The following is a 20,511-nucleotide window of genomic DNA, read 5'->3' on the forward strand; positions in this document are numbered from 1 at the left end:
AAGCCACGAGTGTTCTGGAACCAGCTCGCGCCAGCTTGTAAGAGCTATTGTGAAATTTTCAGCACTTTTGTGAGCCACTGTTAAACATGATTATTCTTAAAAATTAAATTATATAAACTTACAATCAAATAAATTATAGCAAAATGAAAGGTAGTAGTTACTCAAGATGCAGCACTCTTAATTATTTTCCTCCTATTTCTGCTTTTGAGTTGACACCTGTGGTGTGCCATTGCGTATCAGGTTCCTGGATGGTGCAAAGTTTGCACTGGCTACAAACCAAAAGGTTGGCAGATCAAACCCAGCCAGTGGTGCCACGGAAGAAAGGCCTGGCGATCTGCTTCTGTAAAGATTATAGCCGTGAAGCTCCCTATGGAGCTCAGTTCTACTTTGTAGCACATGAGGTTGCCATGAGTCAGATTCGACTCGATGCAACGGGTGTAGTCACTGGGCATCCCTTTCCAACTCTGTGCTCAGTGACATCATGTCAGTAGTCTGAAATCAGCCCTGGTGAGAGGATTTACACCACAGAAATTGGCACACATGAGAAATGAGAAACCTGCCTACTCTATAGAGCTGGTTGTTAAAACATTTACCACACACCACTGCCCCAGGTTTTCCATCCAGGGTTCCGGCAGAGTCCTTCCTGATCCAAATTCATCCAGCCTCTTGATTACATCAAGAGAAAGCTGTCTCCTGACAGAGAAATTCTCCAATACAGAGGGGGACAAAGCCCTCACAATTATCCCCTTATCTGCTTTAGGCCTCACATTCTTTTCATTCCCCCCCCTCCACGGTGGAAAATATACCTCCAAAGTTACGTCAAATAAATAATTCATGGGCCATATATAATTGATGTTGGATTTAAAAGAAGTAGAGCCGTAAGTGGTTGTCTATTAACTATTTATGACCTTGCCCAGGCGGCGGACAAGCCAGGCTCAGTGAGGAGATCACACCCATGTTTTATTTAAACATTATTAAAAGTACACAGACTACAGTGAGGCCTTCAAGTCCACTCAGAATCAGATTCTGCTGTGAAGTTGCCTCTAGGTCTCTGAAAGGTTGGGACTGGATTTTGCTGGAACCACTACTGTCTCTTTTCAACTCTGTGTGGAGAGTTGAGCTCCCTCCTCCTCCCATTGTTGACTCTCCCCATTCCTGGTGTGGGTCACCCCACCCCCACTCGTCGTGTGACCTTGGACACATCACTTCACCTCCCTGAGCCTTCACTTCATCATCTGTAAAGTGGGGCGTATCAGAGAAGTCATCTCAAGCGTTATTGCAAGGATTATATCACAACTGTAGTTCTCGAATGGGGACAATTTTGCTCCTCACCGAAAGGACATTTGACAATGTCTGGAGACATTTTTGATTGTGACAACTGGGCAGGGGTATGCTACTGGCATCTATTGGGTAAAAAAAATTGGGTAGGGGCCAGGAATGTGCTGCTGAACATCCTACAATGCACAGGAAGGCCCACAGTAGAAAATTATCTGGTCCAAAATGTCAATTGTCCGAAGGTCAAGGAATCCTAGATTAAAGAATTAAAAGCAATATTAATTTTCATGATTATTTTTTTCAAAATGTTCTTGAATGAGTAAATATTGTGTCTCAAACTTATAAGAGAATAGGCTTTGAGTCAGTTAGACCTGGGTTTGAATTCTGACTTAGCCACCTACTAGGAATATGACTTTGGAGAAGTCTCATCAGCAAAGCTGGCTCTTAGCTTTTTCATCTATAAAATAGGGATAATAATTGTATCTCAAAGAGTGAGGCTTAAATGAGAGAACTCATGTAAAGAACTTAACTCCATATCCAGCATATAGGAGTAGGTAAACAGATACTAACTCTCGTCAACATCAAAATCACCAACCATCGTATTGGATGTGGAAGTGGAGCTGGCAGGCAAGGTAACGTTTGAGCAGAGAGAGGAGTCAGAAAGGCAGAGAGGGAGTAAGAGAAGAAAGGAGAAAGGAAAAAAACAACATCTATTAAATACTTACTGTGTGTTATTAAGTGCTACTGTGTGCAATCATTTGGCATGTGTACATACATCATCTCATTTAATCGTTACAATGAAATAGGCTGCATTACACCCCCCTGTTTTATGGAATGGAAAACTGAGGTTCTGCAATGTTAACTTAGCTGCCCAAGGTCTCAGACTCCAAGTACGGTGCTTTTTCTACCACTACGCAGCAACGTAAGTCAAAACAATTTTGTGAGGGTGTGTGTGGAACACAGAAAAGTGACATGCCCAAGCCTAGACAAGTGAGGGCTAAAAAGAACAAGGGAAACAGAAGCAAGCCAGTGGGGGGTGGGTTGGGGGCAAGAGAACAGGATTATGCAATTGGCATGTGTGCATGAGCGGGAGTGCAATAAGGAGGAGGAAAAGGAGGAGGGGGTGAAGGGTCTACCTTCATATCCCTGCATCTGATTTATCTCTGATTTCTTGAAGGCCTGGACATTGCCTGACACACAGCAGACATTCACTAGACACTTGCTGAATCTGAGTATGAGGAACTAACAATGAACGTGATTGGACAACTACTCCCCCGAAAGCTGCCAGCCAACATTTGCTTCATCGTTTAAGAAACTTAAATGGTGCAGCCTCCATGAAATCTTCCCCAGGTGACCTGGTTGTACTAAACCACTTCCTCCTTTGCCCAGCCATCCGTTCTTGTCTCAGAGTTATTTAGGGGAAGGTACATCTCCTCCTCCAACTCTTGAACTCTTTAAGGGCTCAGTCTCTGGAGCATCCATGTCTGCATCTCCCATAACATCAGGCACAGAGCTAGGCTTATAGTAGGACTCAAACAAAAGCTGGTTGATCTCAAAGTTTCAATTTTCACAGGCAGATGCAGATACAGATATGCAGATAGGAGACCCTGGGTGGTGCAAACAGTTAACACATTGTGCTGCTAATTGAAAGGCTGGAAGTTTAAGTCCATCCAGAGGGTGCCTCAGAAGAAAGGCCTGGTGATCTACTTTTGAAAAACCAGCCACCGAAAACCCTACAGAGCATAGTTCTACTCTGACACACGTGGGCTTCCCATTAGCCTGAACTGACTTGACAGTAACTGATTTATAGATATACGTATACAGACATATATACATATATATATTTATATTTAAAGCTGTTCCATATGTTAAGAGGTAAAACTTTAAAATGTTTAGGACACTACTCAGCAAACAATAACCAAGACTCTACTCTCTGACTGACCCTAAACTGGAGGCTGCAGACTCTGAGCCAAACAAGACCAATCACATAGTCAGGGGCTCTCTGTTCAGGAAGACAAAAAGACAAGCAATTACAATACCCGGTGATTCGTGCATTGATGGGGTGAACACAGGAGGCTGTGAGAACACAAGGAGGCGCTTAACTAGTGAGGGGTGGAGATAACAGTGAGGGATTCCTAGAGAAGTCAGATGTAGTCTGAATTTTGGAGGCTGAGTAGGCAGCAGAGGGGTGCATGAGAACGAAGGCAGTGAGTGAAGAAATAGCATAATGTTGGGAACTTTTAGCAGCTTCCTTCACGCTTGAATAGAAAATGCAAAGTGACAAAGGCAGGCAACCAAAGAGAAAAATCTACAGGGGCTAGACTTCAAAGTATCTTGCAGGCTATGGGTAAGGAGTCTGGACTTTGCTCTGTAGGCAACGGGGAGCCAGGGAAGGTTTTATTGCAGAAGAGCAACATGATCAGATGTGCCCCTTCTGGAAAGATATTCTGCAGGGAGGAGGAAGAGTGAAGGACAAGTGAGGAGACAAGTTAGAAGGTAACTGCAGAAGTCCAGGCGGGAAGGCGTGTGGCCTGAACAGGCAAAAGAAACAGATGGGACAAGAGGGGACAGATTTGAAAACTACCTCAGTGGGGTAAAATCAGAAGGTCTGGTCAATAATCTGCAGGAATGAGAGGGAAAAGGCCACTCTGGTATCTACCTTTGGTCACTGGGAGACTGACAGATGGGCTGAGAGAGAACAGAAGCACCAGTTAAGTTTTTCAAGTCCTGGGAAGCTTGTGACACTTGGCTCAGGTGAAAATTTAAATGAGTCAGGTCAAGGTGTTGTTGGGTGCTGTCAAGTCAAGACTCACAGCGACCTTATGTATAACAGATGGAAATGTTCTTCGGTCCTGTGCCATCCTCATAACTGTTGCTATGCTTGAATCCATTGTTGCAGCCACTGTGTCAATTCATTTGATTGAGGGTCCTCCTCTTTTTCACTGATCCTCTAGATACCCAGGCATGACGTCCTTCGGGGACTGGCCCCTCCTGATAACATGTCCAAAGTACATGAAACGAAGTCTCACCATCCTCACTTTTAAGGAGCATTCTGGCTATACATCTTCCAAGACAGATTTGTTCCTTCTTCTGGAAGTCCATGGTATGTTCAATATTCTTTGCAAACACCGTAATTAAAATGTTTCTTCTTCTTTTGTCCTCCTTTTACATTGTCCAGCTTTCGCATGCATATGAAGCAACTGAAAAGGCCATACCTTGGGTCAGGTGTACTTTAGTCATCAAAGTGATCGTCTTAGGCTGGGTTCTCCAGAGAAGCAAAACCAGTAATGCGTATATATAGAGAAATTTATATTAAGGAAACAGCTCACGTGATTGTAGGGGTTGGAACGTCCCAAGTCCTTGGATCAGGATAGAGTCCTTTCCCAATTCACGGGGCCACAGAAGCTGGTGAACCTAAGATGAGCAGGTTGGAGAGCAGGGCACCCGCTCACAGGCTGTGACAGTAAAGGAATCCCCAAGGCTGACAGGCAAGACCGCAAGGTTTCTCCTGAGTCATGTAGCTGCAGGGGCTGGTGAACCCTAGATAGGCAAGCTGGGGAGCAGGGCTCTTGCTCGCAGGCTGTGAAGATTGCCGAATCCCAAGATGGACAGATAAGCTGCTAGCTCAAGTCCCAAGAACCAGAGGTCAGGCAAGAGACAGCTGCTGGATCCAGAACAAGACAACAACCTTTCGTAAGGTGAGCAGGAAGGAAGGAGGCAGCGGAAGACGGAGAGATGAAGGCCGAGGGGGCGGTGAGCCGCCACAGGCCTCACCCATGCTGATCCCATTCAGCAGATTCTATCATGGGGGTGATCACATATCAAATTTCAACAGGGAAGTGATCACAACATTATACAACTGCCAAAACACTGAGAATCATGGCCCAGCCAAGTTGACACACAATCCTAACCATCACAGTAACTTGGAATGTCATGGATTGAATTATGTCCCCCCCAAAATGTGTGTATCAACTTTGTTAGACCATGATTCCCAGTAGTCTGTGGTTGTCCTCCAAATTGTGATTGTAATTTTACGTTAAAGAGGATTAGGGTGGGATTGTAACACCAACTTTACCCACGTCACATCCCTGATCCAAAGTAAAGGTAGTTTCCCTGGGGTGTGGCCTGCACCACGTTTTCTCTCTCAAGACATAAAAGAAAAGGGAAGCAAGCAGAGAGTGGGAGACCTCATACCACCAAGAAAGCAGTGCCGGAACAAAGCGCGTCCTTTAGACCCAGGGTCCCCGTGCGAAGAAGCTCCTAGTCCAGGGGAACATTGATGAGAAGGCCAACAGAGAAAGAAAGCCTTCCCTTGGAGCTAACGCCCTGAATTTGGACTTCTAGCCTACTTTACCGTGAGAAAATAAACTTTTCCTGTTAAAGCCATCCACCTGTGGTATTTCTGTTACAGCAGCACTAGATAACCAAGACAGTGGTATCTCTGCTTTTCAGGATCTTAAAGAAGTCTTCAAACGCAATATGTGGTTTGATTTCTTGGTTCAATGGGTATTGTTTATTGATTGAAGTAGAACGAAATCCTTGACAATTTCAATTTCTCCACCATTTACCGTGATGTTTATGGGACCAGATCAAGGTGATGAAGGGTAAACCCACAGGTTCAGTCTCCTAAGGTTCAGCCTCCCTTAGGCATCTGGCCCAAAGCACCTTGTACCTACCTCAAAGGGTGAGGCTTAAACGGGAGACCTCATGCGAAGAACTTACCCAGCAGCCAGCACACAGGAAGTGGTAAAAAAACATACTGTACTAACTCAACACCATCGCCATCAACCAGCATCAGATGCCATCACCCAATGACCTTCCTTTGTCACCATCAGCTCTCCTGGTTCCCTTGACCTCCCTTGGATACTCTATCCTGGGGCCAAGGTGACTTCCTCTAAGTTTAACTGTCGAAAACCAACAGTACGTAAATCTGCAGATGAGCTGTCTTGTCGCCCCAGTGACAAAGGGGCTCGGATGATTGAGAGCCAGAAGAGTCTTTTCTCCATAATGGCTCCTGGAGTCGCCAGGAATAGTCCATTTACTAAAATTAATGGCAAAACCTCATTTTTCTTTTTTTCTGGGAAGAAAAGTTTCATCAGCAGGGTAATTGATCCTGATCTGGACGTGCTGGGGAGCTGGCTGGAGTGTAAATCATTCACAGGGAACAACTTGCAGCCCTTTAAACCAACACCAACAGTGACAAATGCGCCAGGCTGGGGACAGGCAGAAAGGAACAAGGAGGAGAGATCTATCAACATCCTTCTCACCACATTTTTTTTTTGTCTCCGCCAGCAGAGCCATTTGTCAGCAGCATTGGTTGAAAGGGCAGCGTGCTGTAAAAGGGATAGCTTTAGAGTCAGATACAGGGATGCCAATCTCAGCTCTGTCACTCCCCAACTCTGCAGCCCTGGGCAGAGCATCTTACACCCCTGCACCTCCGTGTCCTCATCTGTGGAAGCGGGGCTGTGCCCACCTCTTAAAGAAGACAACTATGCAAAGGGTCTGAGCACAGAATGACTCAGTGTCTGAGGAATGAATGAATGAATGAACAAATGCATGCTTCGACTGTGGAGTCAGGAAGTTCATTCTTTCCCTCCCAGGGAAACTTGCGTTTTAAAAATGAAAGATGAAACAGGCAATGCTTTAAACTCAAAGAAATGAATTAGGGGTGGAGACAATGGGCACAGGAGAGAGATTTGGTGCCAACTGGCCTTTTAAGATAGGTCCCTGGGTGGCACAAGCAGTTTGCCCTCAGCTGCTAATGTTAAGGTTGGCAGTCTGAACCCACCCAGTGGCACCATGGAGGAAAGGCCGGGAGATCTGCTTCTGTAAAGATCACAGCCAAGAAAGCCCTATGGAGCAGTTCTACTCTGTAACACCTGCAGCTACCATGAATCAGAATTGACTCGACAGCCGCTGGTTTGGGTTTTTATTGGTCTGGCCTTCTAAGAATCCCCCAAATCACAGAATGCAGGCCCTTTGCTTTGCCTGTGAACACTCTCAGCTCCCCTTATGGAGGAAACTCTGTGTGAAATACATTAATAACAGCCTTAACAAATCTCCCCACACAGTGGGAGTTCCTTGAAGGATAGGGTGGGTCTTGTTCCCCACTGGATTCCCAACATCTAACATGGAGCTCAGCCCACATGGATACACAGTGGATGAATGAATAAACCAGAACCCTGGTGGCCTTGTAGGGTTTTAGTAACATTTAGAAAGGACGTATGGCACTGGGCAACTGCCCCATAGTCTTATAGGGATGGAATGGAGGAAGGCAAAATGGTGACATGGACCTGGCTAGACAGGTGAGATGACCTCTCCTGAGAAGCCTGAGAAACTACCAGAATGCCAGGCCAATGGGAGGGGCCTCAGCCACAGGGCTCATCTCAAAATAACAGTGCTCATTAACTCTTGCATGAAGCCTGTGTTCTGTCCATATTGTGAGCTTCTACAAAGCAGAGACCTACTTCCTTGTCTCTCCCATCAATGCCTATCCCTGTTTCACACCTGTAGTTGGTGCTCAGTAGATACGTGTTGAATGCGTAAGGGACTAAATGAGCGATATATGAAAATATGGCCTTCTTGTTTCTCCTAATGTAAATTCCCCAGAGCCCAAAGGCAAAAATGGGTTGGTGAGTTTGAACACGCACTATTAGGAAAAGACTGCTAGCCTGACAATCGCCCCAGCAGGAGACACTGGATCCCCCAATAGGTAGATAACGCTCACTCCTGGAACACCAGCCAAGCAGAAACATGCCTTCCCCTCCCAACCACAAACACATAAAATCACTAAAATCTAGAAAAGTTCGGCCTTGATACACTCATTCAGAATCTCACAATCAGAACACAGAGAAAGATGCAAGTTTAATTTCAACATACACACAAACTTTGCGTTTTATTATTTTGTGTCACTTTCATTTCGATCTATACATGGGCTTGCACCATAACCTTTTGTATTTGGGGGCCTTTAATGTAGACCTGGGAATAGGGATAGGGAGAGGAACGTGAGATGGAGAAGAGAGGAAAAGAGAGGAAGGGAGAGAGGAAGAACGCCATCATTTGATCTGGCCAGAATGCCTGGGTGCCTGGCCAGCTAAGGAAGACGTCAGAGGAGAGCGGCTGAGGGTGTACTCTCGCTGGGAGCCAGAACATGCAGGAGGGGAACTCGCTGCATGAGAAGCAGGGCTGGTTAATATAAGTTACCCTGTCAATCGGAGGAAAAGAGCCTTTCTCTTTCCCAGGGCCACGGTGGTGAAGGAGCCGCCAGTCAGGGGGCCTGGACGTGGTCCTGGAACCTCAGTCTCTGGCATGCCTCCCCCCCACAGAACCACCAGGCTGTCAAATGCAAAGCTGATGGGGATGACAAAGGCAGTGGGAGGCAGTGGCCTGAGAAATATACTTGCCACAAGAGGACAACCTGGTAAGACCTGTCGCAAAACCAGAGTGGATACGGAGGGAAGGAGAGAATGCCTGGGATTTAGAGACCCCTGGGCCAAGCCTCGGAGCCCTGGTGGCACAGTTAAGAGCTACGGCTGCTAACCAAAAGGTTGGCAGTTTGCTCCTTGGAAACCCTACTGGGGCAGTTCTACTCTGTCCTGTAGGGTTGCTATGAGTTGGAATCAACTCCACAGCAATGGTTTCTGGGCTAAGTAAGCCTCAGCATGCTGTGGGTTATCTCAGTGAGGGCTCTATGATGCTGGGCAAGGGGGATGCCAGATGCCATCCAGCTCACAGAGCTCCAAACCTGGAGTCTTGGGGATATCTGATGCAGAAAAGGTAGACCAGGCTCTCTCAGATGCTCTGTGGTCCTTGCAGGGCACTGTTCTCAGAAAAATACAGTGGCTGATGGAAAAACTTTCCCATTGGCAGGAAACAAATTTAAATTGTCCCTTGGGATACCCCACAAGCAAAACATGGTTTAGTGGCTAAAATAACAGACTACAGAGCTGGACAGACCTGGGTTCAAGTTCTTACTAGCCTGTGGCCTTGAGCAAGTAAGTGAATGTGCCACGCTGAGCCATGAGTTGGGCTTGTTGACGGTCCTATGCCTCAGTTTTTCCATCTGTAAAATGGAGGTAAGACTAGTATCTACTTCACAGGGCTGGGATGAGGATTTACATGAGAAATGTTTCACCCGGAACCTGAAAAGTGGCAAGTGCTTAATAAATGGTGGGTTTATTGTTATCATGTTTTGTTTTTGTTGTCGTTGTTAACTGCCCCAGAGCAGCTCTGATGTTGACTAGATGTGACCTTAAACTACTTACCTTTTTGAAGCCTGAGTTTTCTTATCTGTAAAATGGGGATAATAATTTTGACTTCATAGGGGTGTTGTGAGAATTACAGGCGATGATAGGTGTTAAGACCTGGTCCAAAGCAGACATTCAACAAGTGCTGACACCCTCCTCTATGCGTGAGCTGAACGTGCGAGGCCGGAAAGAAACGTCTGGAGTCTGGGACCTAAATGTGTTTGCTGACCGTCCAACAACAGTGAATGCCATTGGTCCACTGTGGGCCACCCCCAGAGCTTGCAGCCAATGACAGGTCGTCTCTCAGCCCATCCCTGTCTGGCTTCTCCTTACTTCCTGCTTGTTGCAAATGCCTGAGAGACATTATTAGCCTCCCATCCAGAAGACTTCCCATTGATGTAGGAAAGGAGGTGTCTCCCTCGTCCCAAACCCTCAGTAGCGAAGAGGCAGCGCGGACAGACGGCAGCTCCCGAGCAGGCCCCACGGACTCACCAGCTCCATGCAGCGCCGGCTGGCCTCTGCCTCCCGCTGCACTAGCTCCTCCATGTCGGCCTTCAGCTCCTCCACGCGCCGCTGGTAGTACTGGCTGCTCTCTCGCTGCTGGGACTCGGAGGCCGCCGCCCGCGAGAGCTCCTCGCCCGTCTTGATCAGGCTGTCTCGGAGCCGGATCACCAGGACCTGGGAAGGAGCAGAAAGCACACACCCGCCTTGGAGTTGGAGGCCTGGGGCCTGAAACAGAGGTTCCAGGAGAGAAATCCATTACTTTTTATAAACTAATCATGATAATAATCCGAATTTCTGATATAAAAATGAAGAATTTACTTTAAACATGGAAAATCATAACCGCTCTTCAGAGTTGCAGGTCTCTGGGTGGCACAAACAGTTTGCGCCGGGCTGCTAACGGAAAAGTTGGCAGTTCCAATCCACTCAGTGGCACCTAGGAAGAAAGACCTGGTGATCTACTTCCATAAGATTAACCAAAAAACCAAACCCTTTAACTTCAAGACAGTTCCGACCAATGGCGGCCCCATGTGTTACAGAGGCGAACTGCTGCATAGAGATTTTCATAGCTGTAATCTTTGCAGAAGCAGATTGCCAGGCCTTTTTTCCATGGCACCCCTGGGTTGGTTCAAACCACCAAACTTAAGGTTAGTAGTTCACCACAAACCATTGTGCCACCCAGAGACCTTTGAAGCGCAGTTCTATTCGGAAGCACATGAGGTTGTCATGAGGCTGAATCTACTCTGCCATTTTTTTTTTTTCTGAGAGGTACTGTAGCCTACTGATGAGAACCCTGACCCCAAAGATGGTCTGGGTTCAAATCCCATCCCTATCACTTCCTGGCCGTGTGGCCTTCGAAAGGCTATTTTACCTCTGCAAGAGACAAGGGTGATGGGAGTACCTATCTCACAGGGATGCTGTCACGATTTAATGAATTCAGTTATGCAGAAGGCGTTGCCTAGTGCCTGGCACGTAGGACATACTCCATACATGTTGGGAATCATTAATACTTACAGCAACCTTCATTCATCTCAAGGTTTAGAAGGTGGAATGGTACAGTGGAGACACTAGACTGAGGGCAAAACCCCTTCCCGAACATAGAGCTTGGAGTCCCGGTTTGGAAAACAAGGAGATTTGATCAGATAATCTCTCAGGAGCCTCAGCTCTGATATTTTATGGCCTTTTTCCTTTTCCAGGGAAAAAATTCTACAAGGACACAATGAAACAATAGAGAAATGTGCTTTGTACATCCTGAGTGCAACAGAAAACAAACCCAAGGGCTGTTCTGCACAATTCATTGGTTGGACCACCAGCCCGGAACCAATCCACCCTGACGGGCAAATAGTCAAGTGCTGACACAGGACGAAGCCCAAATGAATATTTCAGGCCCTTGCTAAGGACTCGGAGCCCCTCTCCAGCAACCACAGGCAGGGAGAAAAACAGACTCCAGTTTGCAGACTGAGTAACGGCCTAAAAGAAAAGCTTAAGATTCAGTTCCTCTTTGCCTTTCAAACGGAAACCCTGGTGGCATAGTGGTAAGTGCTACAGCTACTAACCTAAAGCTCAGCAATTCAAATCTGCCAGGTTCTCCTTGGAAACTCTATGGGGCAGTTCTACTCTGTCCTACAGGGTTGCTATAAGTTGGAATTGACTCAATGGCAACGGGGTTTTTTTTTTGCCTTTCAAATGGAGTTTAACAATCTTTTTGAAGAGAAGCCAGAAGGGGGTAAGGAGGAAGAATGGTTCTCAAACTGTGTCCCTGAGGCACCCCGTCACTCCATAATCTGGCCCTGAGATTCTGCTAAATTCAAATAATGGTGGCAAAGGGAAAAAGTGAATTTGATTCATTGTAAAGTGTTTCTGCTCTGATTTTTTTCTTCTCTCTTATCACTTGGCTATGCTAGAATCAAGTAGAAAACCAGTATATGATGTTTAGCCCAACCTTCTCTATTTCCTCATTTAAAATGTAGGGGATGAAAAGTTTCAGGGTGATCTATAGAGACAGTCATGCCTTTGGGGGATCCCTTGAGCACATCCAAGAACCACTGGGGTCAAGGCAAAGAAGAATCTCCTTCTGTTCTTCATCCTTAGCGGCCTTATTGGAGACCAAATGCCCATCGGGGGGACTGGAAGAAAATGTTTCACAGTGAGGGATACAGCCTCCTATTGTCTAGACATGCTGTCATGCTGTGGTCTACCAGCTGGCTGCAGAGAAATTGGAACCAGGGACCAGGATGGCGTGAAGGGCAGTTGTCCATTCACTCCTCTCCCTGACGCTGTGTACTTTTATAAAGAGAAAACCAAAACCCCTGTGGGGAAGAGGTTTTGTCCCCCCAGCCTAGTGTTTTCCCATTGCACCCCTCCACTTCCCAAGCACTGAGATGAATGAAGGCTGCTATAAATAATTCCCAACATGCCACCATTATTTGAATTTAGCAGTATGTCCTATGTAATAACCACTGAACTAAGCCTTCTGCATAACCAAACTTGTTAATCCTGACCAAAACCAAACAAATAAACCAGCTGCTGTCGAGTCAATTCCTACTCATGGCGACTCCATGTGTATCAGAGTAGAACTGTGCTCTGTAGAGTTTTCAATAGCTGTGATCTCTTGGAAGTGGATTGCCAGGCCTTTCTTTTGATGCACCTCTGGGTAGGTTTGAACTGCCAACCTTTCAGTTAGTAGCCACGCCCTTAACCATTGCTCCACCCAGGGAGTTAAATTCTGACAGCATGGCTTTATCTTGAGCAAGTCTTATGACCTTTCTGGTGTCATCTTTGCATTTATCAGATGGGGCCTAGACGACTTGCCCCATGGGGTTGTGGTGACATCAAGTGGTGTGGCTGATAGGAAAGAACCTTGGTGATTGAGCTGTCCTCTGCAAATGCCCCATGTCACTGGCCTACAGAGCTGAAGAGGCCTTCTTGTGCTCCCAGCCCAAGGGCAATGTGAATGTCATCATTGGCCAAGTCTCAGCTGTCCTTTAAGGGCCATGCCTCCTCCTCCTGGAAGCCTCCTTGATTCCCCAGCTGAAAGATCTCTGTTCTCCAAACCCTACAGGCTTCTCTTCATGTTACCAGCATTTATTTATATGCCTTAGCCATGTCTACAAAGCTCTATGCTTCTGGAAAGCAGGGTTTTTTTTTATATATCTGTCTGCCAGGCATCTAAAACAGGGCCTATATGAGACCAACAGGTCAACATTTTCACTAAAGCAAAGATGAAGAGGTAGGGGGGCAGGAAAACTTGAGCACTGGAAAGAGAACAACCAGATCACAATTAAAGAGAATGCTGACACATTGTGAAAAATGTAACTAATGTCGTCCAACGATTTATATAGAAATTGTCAAATGGGAGCCTAATCTACTGTGTAAACTTTCACCAAAAACACAATAAAATATTATTTAATAAATAAATAAATAGAACAGGGCCTAGCACATAAAAAACTAAGTGCTAAATAAATTTGTGTTCAAAATGAGTTTAGAGTTTATAGGTTGTCATGGATTGAATTATGTTCCCCCTAAAATGTGTGTATTAATTTGGCTGGGCCATGATTCCCAGTGTTGTGTGGCTCTCTTCCATTTCGTGATTGTAGTTTTATGTTAAAGACAATTAGGGTGGGATTATAAGACACCCAGGTCACATCCCTGATCCAATGTAAAGGGCATTTCCCTGGGGTGTGGCCTGCACCACCCGTTATCTCTCAAGAGATAAAAAGGAAAGGGAAATGAGCAGAGAGGAGGGCCCTTATACCACCAAGAAAGCAGTGCCAGGAGCGTCCGTGCACAGAGAAACTCCTAGTCTGGGGGAAGATGAGAAGGCCAACAGAGAAAGAAAGCCTTCCCCTGGAGCTGACACCCTGAATTTGGACTTAAAACCTACTTTACTGTGAGGAAATAAACTTCTCTTTGTTAAAGCCATCCACTGGTGGTATTTCTGTTATAGCAGGACAAGATAACTAAGACATAGGTGGATGAGTGGGTGGAAGAAGATGGACGGAATGGATCAGTGTATCAACTGACAGGCAGACAGAGGGGTTGAGGGCTGAGGAAAAAAGGAATAGAGCAAGAGAAGAAAGAATGAAGGGAAATGGAAGAATACATGGAAAAGAGGGGTGGATGGATGAATGGACCAGTGAGGGTGGGTGGAAATGAATAGGTGGATGAATAGGTGGTTTGCGTGTTGGTGTGGTAGAAGGACAGAGGAAAGGAGAGATGGAGGAAGGCAGAAGAGGAGAGTGGAAACTTGGATGGTGTTATGGATCCAACTGTGTCTCCCCAAGATATCTGCAACTTGGCTGGGTCGTGATTCCCTTGTATGATTGTCTACCATTTTATCATCAGATGTGATTTCCCTATGTGTTGTAAATCTTATCACTGTGATATAATAAGATGGATTAGTGACAGTTATATTGATGAGGTCTACAACATTAGATAATGTCTTAAGCCAATATCTTCTGATATAGAAAAAAGAGAAGTGAGCACGAGAGACATGGGGACCTCATACCACCAAGAAAGCAATGACAGGAGCAGAGCACATCCTTTGGACCTGAGGTTCCTGTGCTGAGATGTTCCCAGATCAGGGGAAGGCTGATGACAAAGGCCTTCCTCCAGAGTTGACAGAGAGAAGAAAGCCCTCCCCTGGAGCTGATGCCCCCGAATTTGGACTTACAGCCTGCTAGACTGTGAGAGAATACATTTCTCTTTGTTAAAGCCATCCACTTGTGGTATTTCTGTTATAGCAGCTCTAGATGACTAAGACAGATGGAACATGGATGAGTAATGTATATCCAGATAAAGCCATATGAGTAGATGGATCGGTGGTGGGAGGAAGGACAGAGCTTACACAAAAGTCCTCACTGCCCTAAACCCCAGCAGTGTTTACATGTCAGTGTTGTTGTTGTTGCTAGGTGTTGTCCAGTCTCGATCACAATGTAGAGCCACCCCACGTGACACAGTAGAACCGCCCCATAGGGTTTTCTAGGCTCTAATCCTTACAGAAGTGGATCACCAAGTCCTTCTCCCACTGGGTGAGTTCCAATGGCCAACCTTTAGGTTAGCAGCCACCACCAGGGCTCCTTTTTACATGTCAATACGTACCTCAAATCTCTTAATCTGGACTTTCTGGAACTCTGTCTTGTTCTCCAGGTCACAGATGATCGCCTCCTGCCTGCTGACGATGGCTCTATCCACTGTGGACTGCTCTAGGTACTCGATGTGCGTCTGAGCCACCTGAAGCTGGGGGCAAACCCGAGAGGCCTGTTGGCCACCTGTTGGCCTTGAATCCCAGGACACAGACACATGTAGGAACCAGCCTTAGCCCCACGCACAATGCCTCTTTCATTGCTCAGGTACTGCATGTTGAATGTCTGCACAAGCAAGCACTGATGGGTTCCAGTCTGAGGACACTAGATGGACCCTCACACCAGCTCCTGCCCCTGGGTCTCAGTTACTGGGAAGTGATGCTTCCTGTGTCTTCAGCATCCAAAACAGGACTTTTACTTGGTGCTTCTCTTACCTCCTTTCCGTATGTGCTAAAGGAGCAATGCCAGTGCATGAAGCAAACTCAGCATCAAGGGACAGAGCCAAGGGTGGGTTCAAAACCTGGCTCCAGCACTTTCCAGCTTGGTGAAGCTGGGCAAGTCAGTTCCCCTCCCTGAACCTCAGTTTCTTCATTTTTACTTTGAGGATTGAATGAGATTAGTGACTGGCACATAATATCGTTGTTGTTAGGCGCTGTTGAGTCAGTTTGGACCCATAGCAACACTGTGTAACAGTGTAGAACTGCCCCATAGGATTTTCTAGGCTGTGATCTTAATGGGAGCAGGTTGCCGGGCCTTTCTCTTGTGGAGCTGCTGGGTGGATTCCAAACACTGACCTTTCGGTTAGCAGCCAAGTCCTTAACCACTGGACCACCAGGGTTCCTTGGCACATAATAAGTACCCAGCAAATGGCCACTGCTGATATTATTTTTGTTGTACTTGCTGTTACTCAGGACATTTCCGTGAGACCCAGTCACTCGATCAGTAAGCAGACACATGTAGTAGTTCTCAAAGAGCTTTGAGGATTTCACAGATAATAGCAACCTACTAGGCAATGATGGGACAGCCAGGGAAGTTTTGGAGGTACCATGACTTCAAAGAAAGATTTCACAAAGGGTGAAGATCCTGTCTTGCACAGACCATCCTCTTTTTTCTCGAAGCTGTTTTCTCAGAAGGAGAAAATCCTGCACTGAATGGCTGATGGGTCTTGTGGCACAGGGTGCCTTTGGATGCTGAACAGGCATGAGCAAGAGTAGATGTGGGTGTGAGTGTATGTGTGTGCTGGGATTGTTCTCGACTCATTGGGCACACAACAAGAGCTGAGCAAGTGTTTGATGAATGAATGACAGTTTCCAGGAGCCAGAATGTGAGGGCCAAGAAGGAATCCCCCCACACCCGCCTGCTCCACACACACACACACACACACACACACACACACTATGGTGGCAACAGCAGCAGCAGCTCTGAGCACATACTTGTTCTTGAAGCTTGTGCTTCTCCTTATTGGCTTCCTCCAGCTGTAGCTGCATTTCTTGGATCTGCCCAATGTCAGCAGCAGACTGATAAGACAAAAGCATGTCACCCTGAGACCATGGATTTGCTGGCAAACCATTCCTAGAATTCTGGTCTCCCCTGACCCACAAATGCCTACATCTCACAGAGCTTGCATCACAATGTTGTTAGCTGCTATCAAGTCAGCCTGCAACTCATGGCGACACCATGCACAGTGTTGGTGATGGGAACCACTGGTGAGCTCTGTAAGCAGATTGGACTGTTGTGATCCACAGGGTTTTCACTGGCTGATTTTTTTGGAAGTAGATTGCCAGAACTTTCTTCCTACAGGACAATAAACCAAAAAAACCAAACCCATTGCCGTTGAGTCGATTCCAACTCACAGCGACCCCGTAGCACAGAGTAGAACTGGCCCACAGGGTTTCCAAGGAGCACCTGGCGGATTCAAACTGCCGACCTTTTGGTTAGTAGCCATAGCTCTTAACCAGCTGGTCTCAAAAAATTACCTCTCCCCACCAACAACCTTTATCCCAATTTTCACTGAGTCATTTCCCATTACACCTATGGCTTTTCTCAATTGTCCACTTCTTTATTATATGCCCTGGAGAACCCAGACAGAAATGGGCAGGCCGCTAAGACCAAATTCCGTGGAGAGAGAACTATTCTGAATGTCATGTAACCGTGATTCTAGAACTAGCTACTAGCCTCGCTAAGCCACAAAAATCTCTCTTCACCTCAGTATCCCCATCTGTCAAATGGGCTGATTGTCTCTGCTTATCCCTTCTACACAGGATTTCTTCAGAAATTAAATGAGGCAGTGGAGAGAAAAGGCATTAAAAAAAAAAATTAAACGATTGAGTTATGTCTGAAGAGAAAGATTCTAGAGGGTACAGGAGCCAACTTTCTGTTTTTCACATGTATTTATTATTTCAGTTACTTACAGTGGGCACACACATATACTGATTTTTTTATTGTGTGTTTTAAGTGAAAGTTTACAAATTTTTTGTTTGTTTTTATTTTTTTCATATATTTATTTTTAATTAAGCAAATAAAGAAGCTCCTATTTTGGATCAAAATAAGTGTGATTCACAAATGCAGATGACACAGGCTATTTTTGTGGTTGTTGTTATAACGTTGATGATATAATTGATTATTTTTATTATTGTTCCTTGTGTAGCAAAAGTCAACTCTCTGTAGGACCCATTTGAAGCCTGATAGGCATTTTACCCTGGATCTCCTGGGACACAAGGTGGGGAAGACACTCATTACTCCTAGAGGGAGCTGTTGTCCCCAGTTACGAAGACCAGAAATCTGCTGGTGACCGTCATCACATCCCTTGACACCCCCTCCCAAGCCTCTGCTTTGGCACTGAACCCCCTAACCTTCTCCTGAGCCCATCCACTTCTCCCCATCTCCACTCCACCTCCCTGGTGCAAGCCATCATTGTCTCACCTCGACCACTGCAGCTTTCAACAGCCATTTACTGAGCATCTACTCAGTGCCAGGCACGCTTCTAGGCTCTGGGATATGGTGGTGAACAAGGCAGAACAGAACCCTGCCCTCTAGGGGCAGCATTCTGGTTAGTCTTTTACTCTCATTCTTACCTCTTAGCAAGCTCACCAATGGTTCTCATCACCCATGAAATAAAATCCAAACTCATTACAGCCTCCAAGGCCCTGACCTGGCCCTCCTCTGCCAACCTCATTGAGCTCACCTCATGCCATACTCCCTTCACTGACCTCATTTCAGCCTCTCAAACCCACTACCACAGGCCCTTTACGTGTGCTGTTCCCTCTGCCTGGGATACTACCCTCCCTCTGCCTCCATTACCCTACTCCAGTCTAATTAACTCCTGCTTCTTGTTCTGATTTCCATCCAAGTGCCACCTCCTCAGGGAAGCCTTACCTGACCCCCAACCTACATCAGGATTCACAGAACCATGTTCAATTTCTTTCCAGACTCAGCTCAGTTTGCATGCCTCTACTGAGATCTATGTGACGAAGTGATAAGGTCTGCCCAGTCCACTGACCCATGAGCTATATGAGGGCAGGAATAGAATGTACTTTTGCTCACACTGTGTCTTCAGCATTTCTCACAGTGTATAACACAGTGGGTGCTCAGTAAATATTAAATACACAAGCAGGTTGGTGGAGAGGTAGATGGATAGGTAGAAGGATGGATGGATGGATAGATGCATGGATGGATGTAAGTAGATGAAAGGATGGACGGACAGACGGACAGATGGCTGGGTGGGTGGATGGATGGATGAGTGGGTGGGTGGCAGTTGGATGGATGGGTAGGGGGGTGAGGGGTAGATGGATGGATGGATATACAAATAGGTAGAAGGATGGACAGATAGAAGGATGCATAGTGGATGGAAGGATAGATTGATGGTTGAGTGGATGAGTAGATGGATGATGGATGGATGGGTATCTGGATGGGTGAATGAGTAGATAGATGAATAAATTACAATCTTTCTTGGTGGAGATGTCCTCCAGAGATCACACATCATCTGAAGTATGATATTCTCTTCCCTTAGCGCCACATAAACTTTTACACTTCATATTGATCTCTGTAGCATTTATCTCTCCTGGGCTGTAAGACCAGGAAGCACTTCAACCATATCACCTTCTCAATATCCCCTACCCTTCTAGCCCAAGTCCCTCATGGCTTCTTCCTCATCAGGCTGTTACCTGGGCAATGAGGTCCTTGTGCTTCTGCATGAGGTCATTCAGGTCATCCTGGTCCTCGTCAATGCGCTTCAGGAGGTCTGCCTTCTCAAACTGCAGCCGGTGCAGCTGCTCATCCACCTGGTGGGAGGCAGGACAATGGGAGTGGGTGGGGTAGAAGGGTGAGGGGGGACGCAGGGGCTTGATGAAGAGCAGAGGGGGGCTTGCCTGTGGGTGTGTCAGGTGAGTAACCATCTGCCTGTAAGGGTGGCCGTGGGTGTGCCATTGCTTGCTGCATGTATGTGAGCGAGAATGAGCGTGATAAGTGGAGATCTACATGTTCATGTATGACAGCTCTGTGTGTGTGTGTGTATGTGTGTGTACTGGGCATGCGTGTGACTATGTGAGTGCAGCGTGTATGTGCGTGAATGGATGTATGTCTGTGTGAGCCCACCTGGGAATCTGTGTATGTATATTTGTAAATGTGCACGGCACATACATGTGAGCTCAAACCCCAGTAATCGCCTAGATTTTTGTTCACAGGTATATTACCAGCACCAAGTACCATCCCTGGCACATAGCAGGTGCTCAATAAATATGTATTGAGTAGGTGGATGAATTTTCTATGTGTGTTTGGTGGTTTTGTATGTGAGTGTGTGTCTCCCTGCATGTGTGTATATGCATATGTATGTTTGTGGGGCCATGTTCCTCTTCATTCAGTGTAAACAAAAGCTGGGACAAAAGGGCCAGTTGGAATCTTCAGACAAATTTTGCCTACAAATTTCTAGCAACACCTAAACTTTAGGATTTTGAACATGTGGAGTCCAAATTTAAGTTAACCCTGTATACCCAGACAGGGGACTTAGAAACTCACGCACAATTTTCACCAGTATAATAGATCCATAATATGTGTTAGTTTCTCCCTACCCTTTTCAGAGGAAGTCTCTCATAAATTACCATGTCCCATTCAATGGTAAGCACACAATAGATCCATCGTAAGCAGTGGGTCACCTTACCTTAGCGAGCGTATGTGAGCCCATGAAAGACGCCCTTGTCTCTACTTATAGGAATGGTCATACAGTAGACCAACAACAATGACCAAATCCCCTCTTGGCGGGGAGGGTAAGCATACAGTAGTACTACAACAGATGCCTGAGAAACACTTTCAGTAGTCGGCATGCTGTGGTGTACAGTAAAGAGTTGTGTTCCCCATTAGTGTGCTGAGAAAACAGTAGCCTGCACGCCCACAGTACTCAGCACACAGTA

General features: G+C 46.2%; 1 protein-coding gene across 2 annotated transcripts in view; it reads right to left on the reverse strand.

Moving 5' to 3' along the window:
• MYO18B (myosin XVIIIB) overlaps positions 1–20,511 on the reverse strand; it is a 305,824-nt gene that overhangs the window by 84,680 nt on the left and 200,633 nt on the right. For both annotated transcript variants that reach the window (XM_064272527.1, XM_064272528.1), the window contains exons 33-36: positions 19,270–19,386; positions 16,540–16,623; positions 15,123–15,260; positions 10,014–10,199 (exon numbers count right to left, since the gene is read on the reverse strand). In XM_064272527.1, the coding sequence (XP_064128597.1) occupies positions 10,014–10,199; positions 15,123–15,260; positions 16,540–16,623; positions 19,270–19,386 (525 nt within the window). The remainder of the gene's footprint in view (positions 1–10,013; positions 10,200–15,122; positions 15,261–16,539; positions 16,624–19,269; positions 19,387–20,511) is intronic.

The sequence above is a fragment of the Loxodonta africana genome, chromosome 19, assembly GCF_030014295.1.
Source record: "Loxodonta africana isolate mLoxAfr1 chromosome 19, mLoxAfr1.hap2, whole genome shotgun sequence".
Lineage (NCBI taxonomy): Eukaryota > Metazoa > Chordata > Mammalia > Proboscidea > Elephantidae > Loxodonta > Loxodonta africana.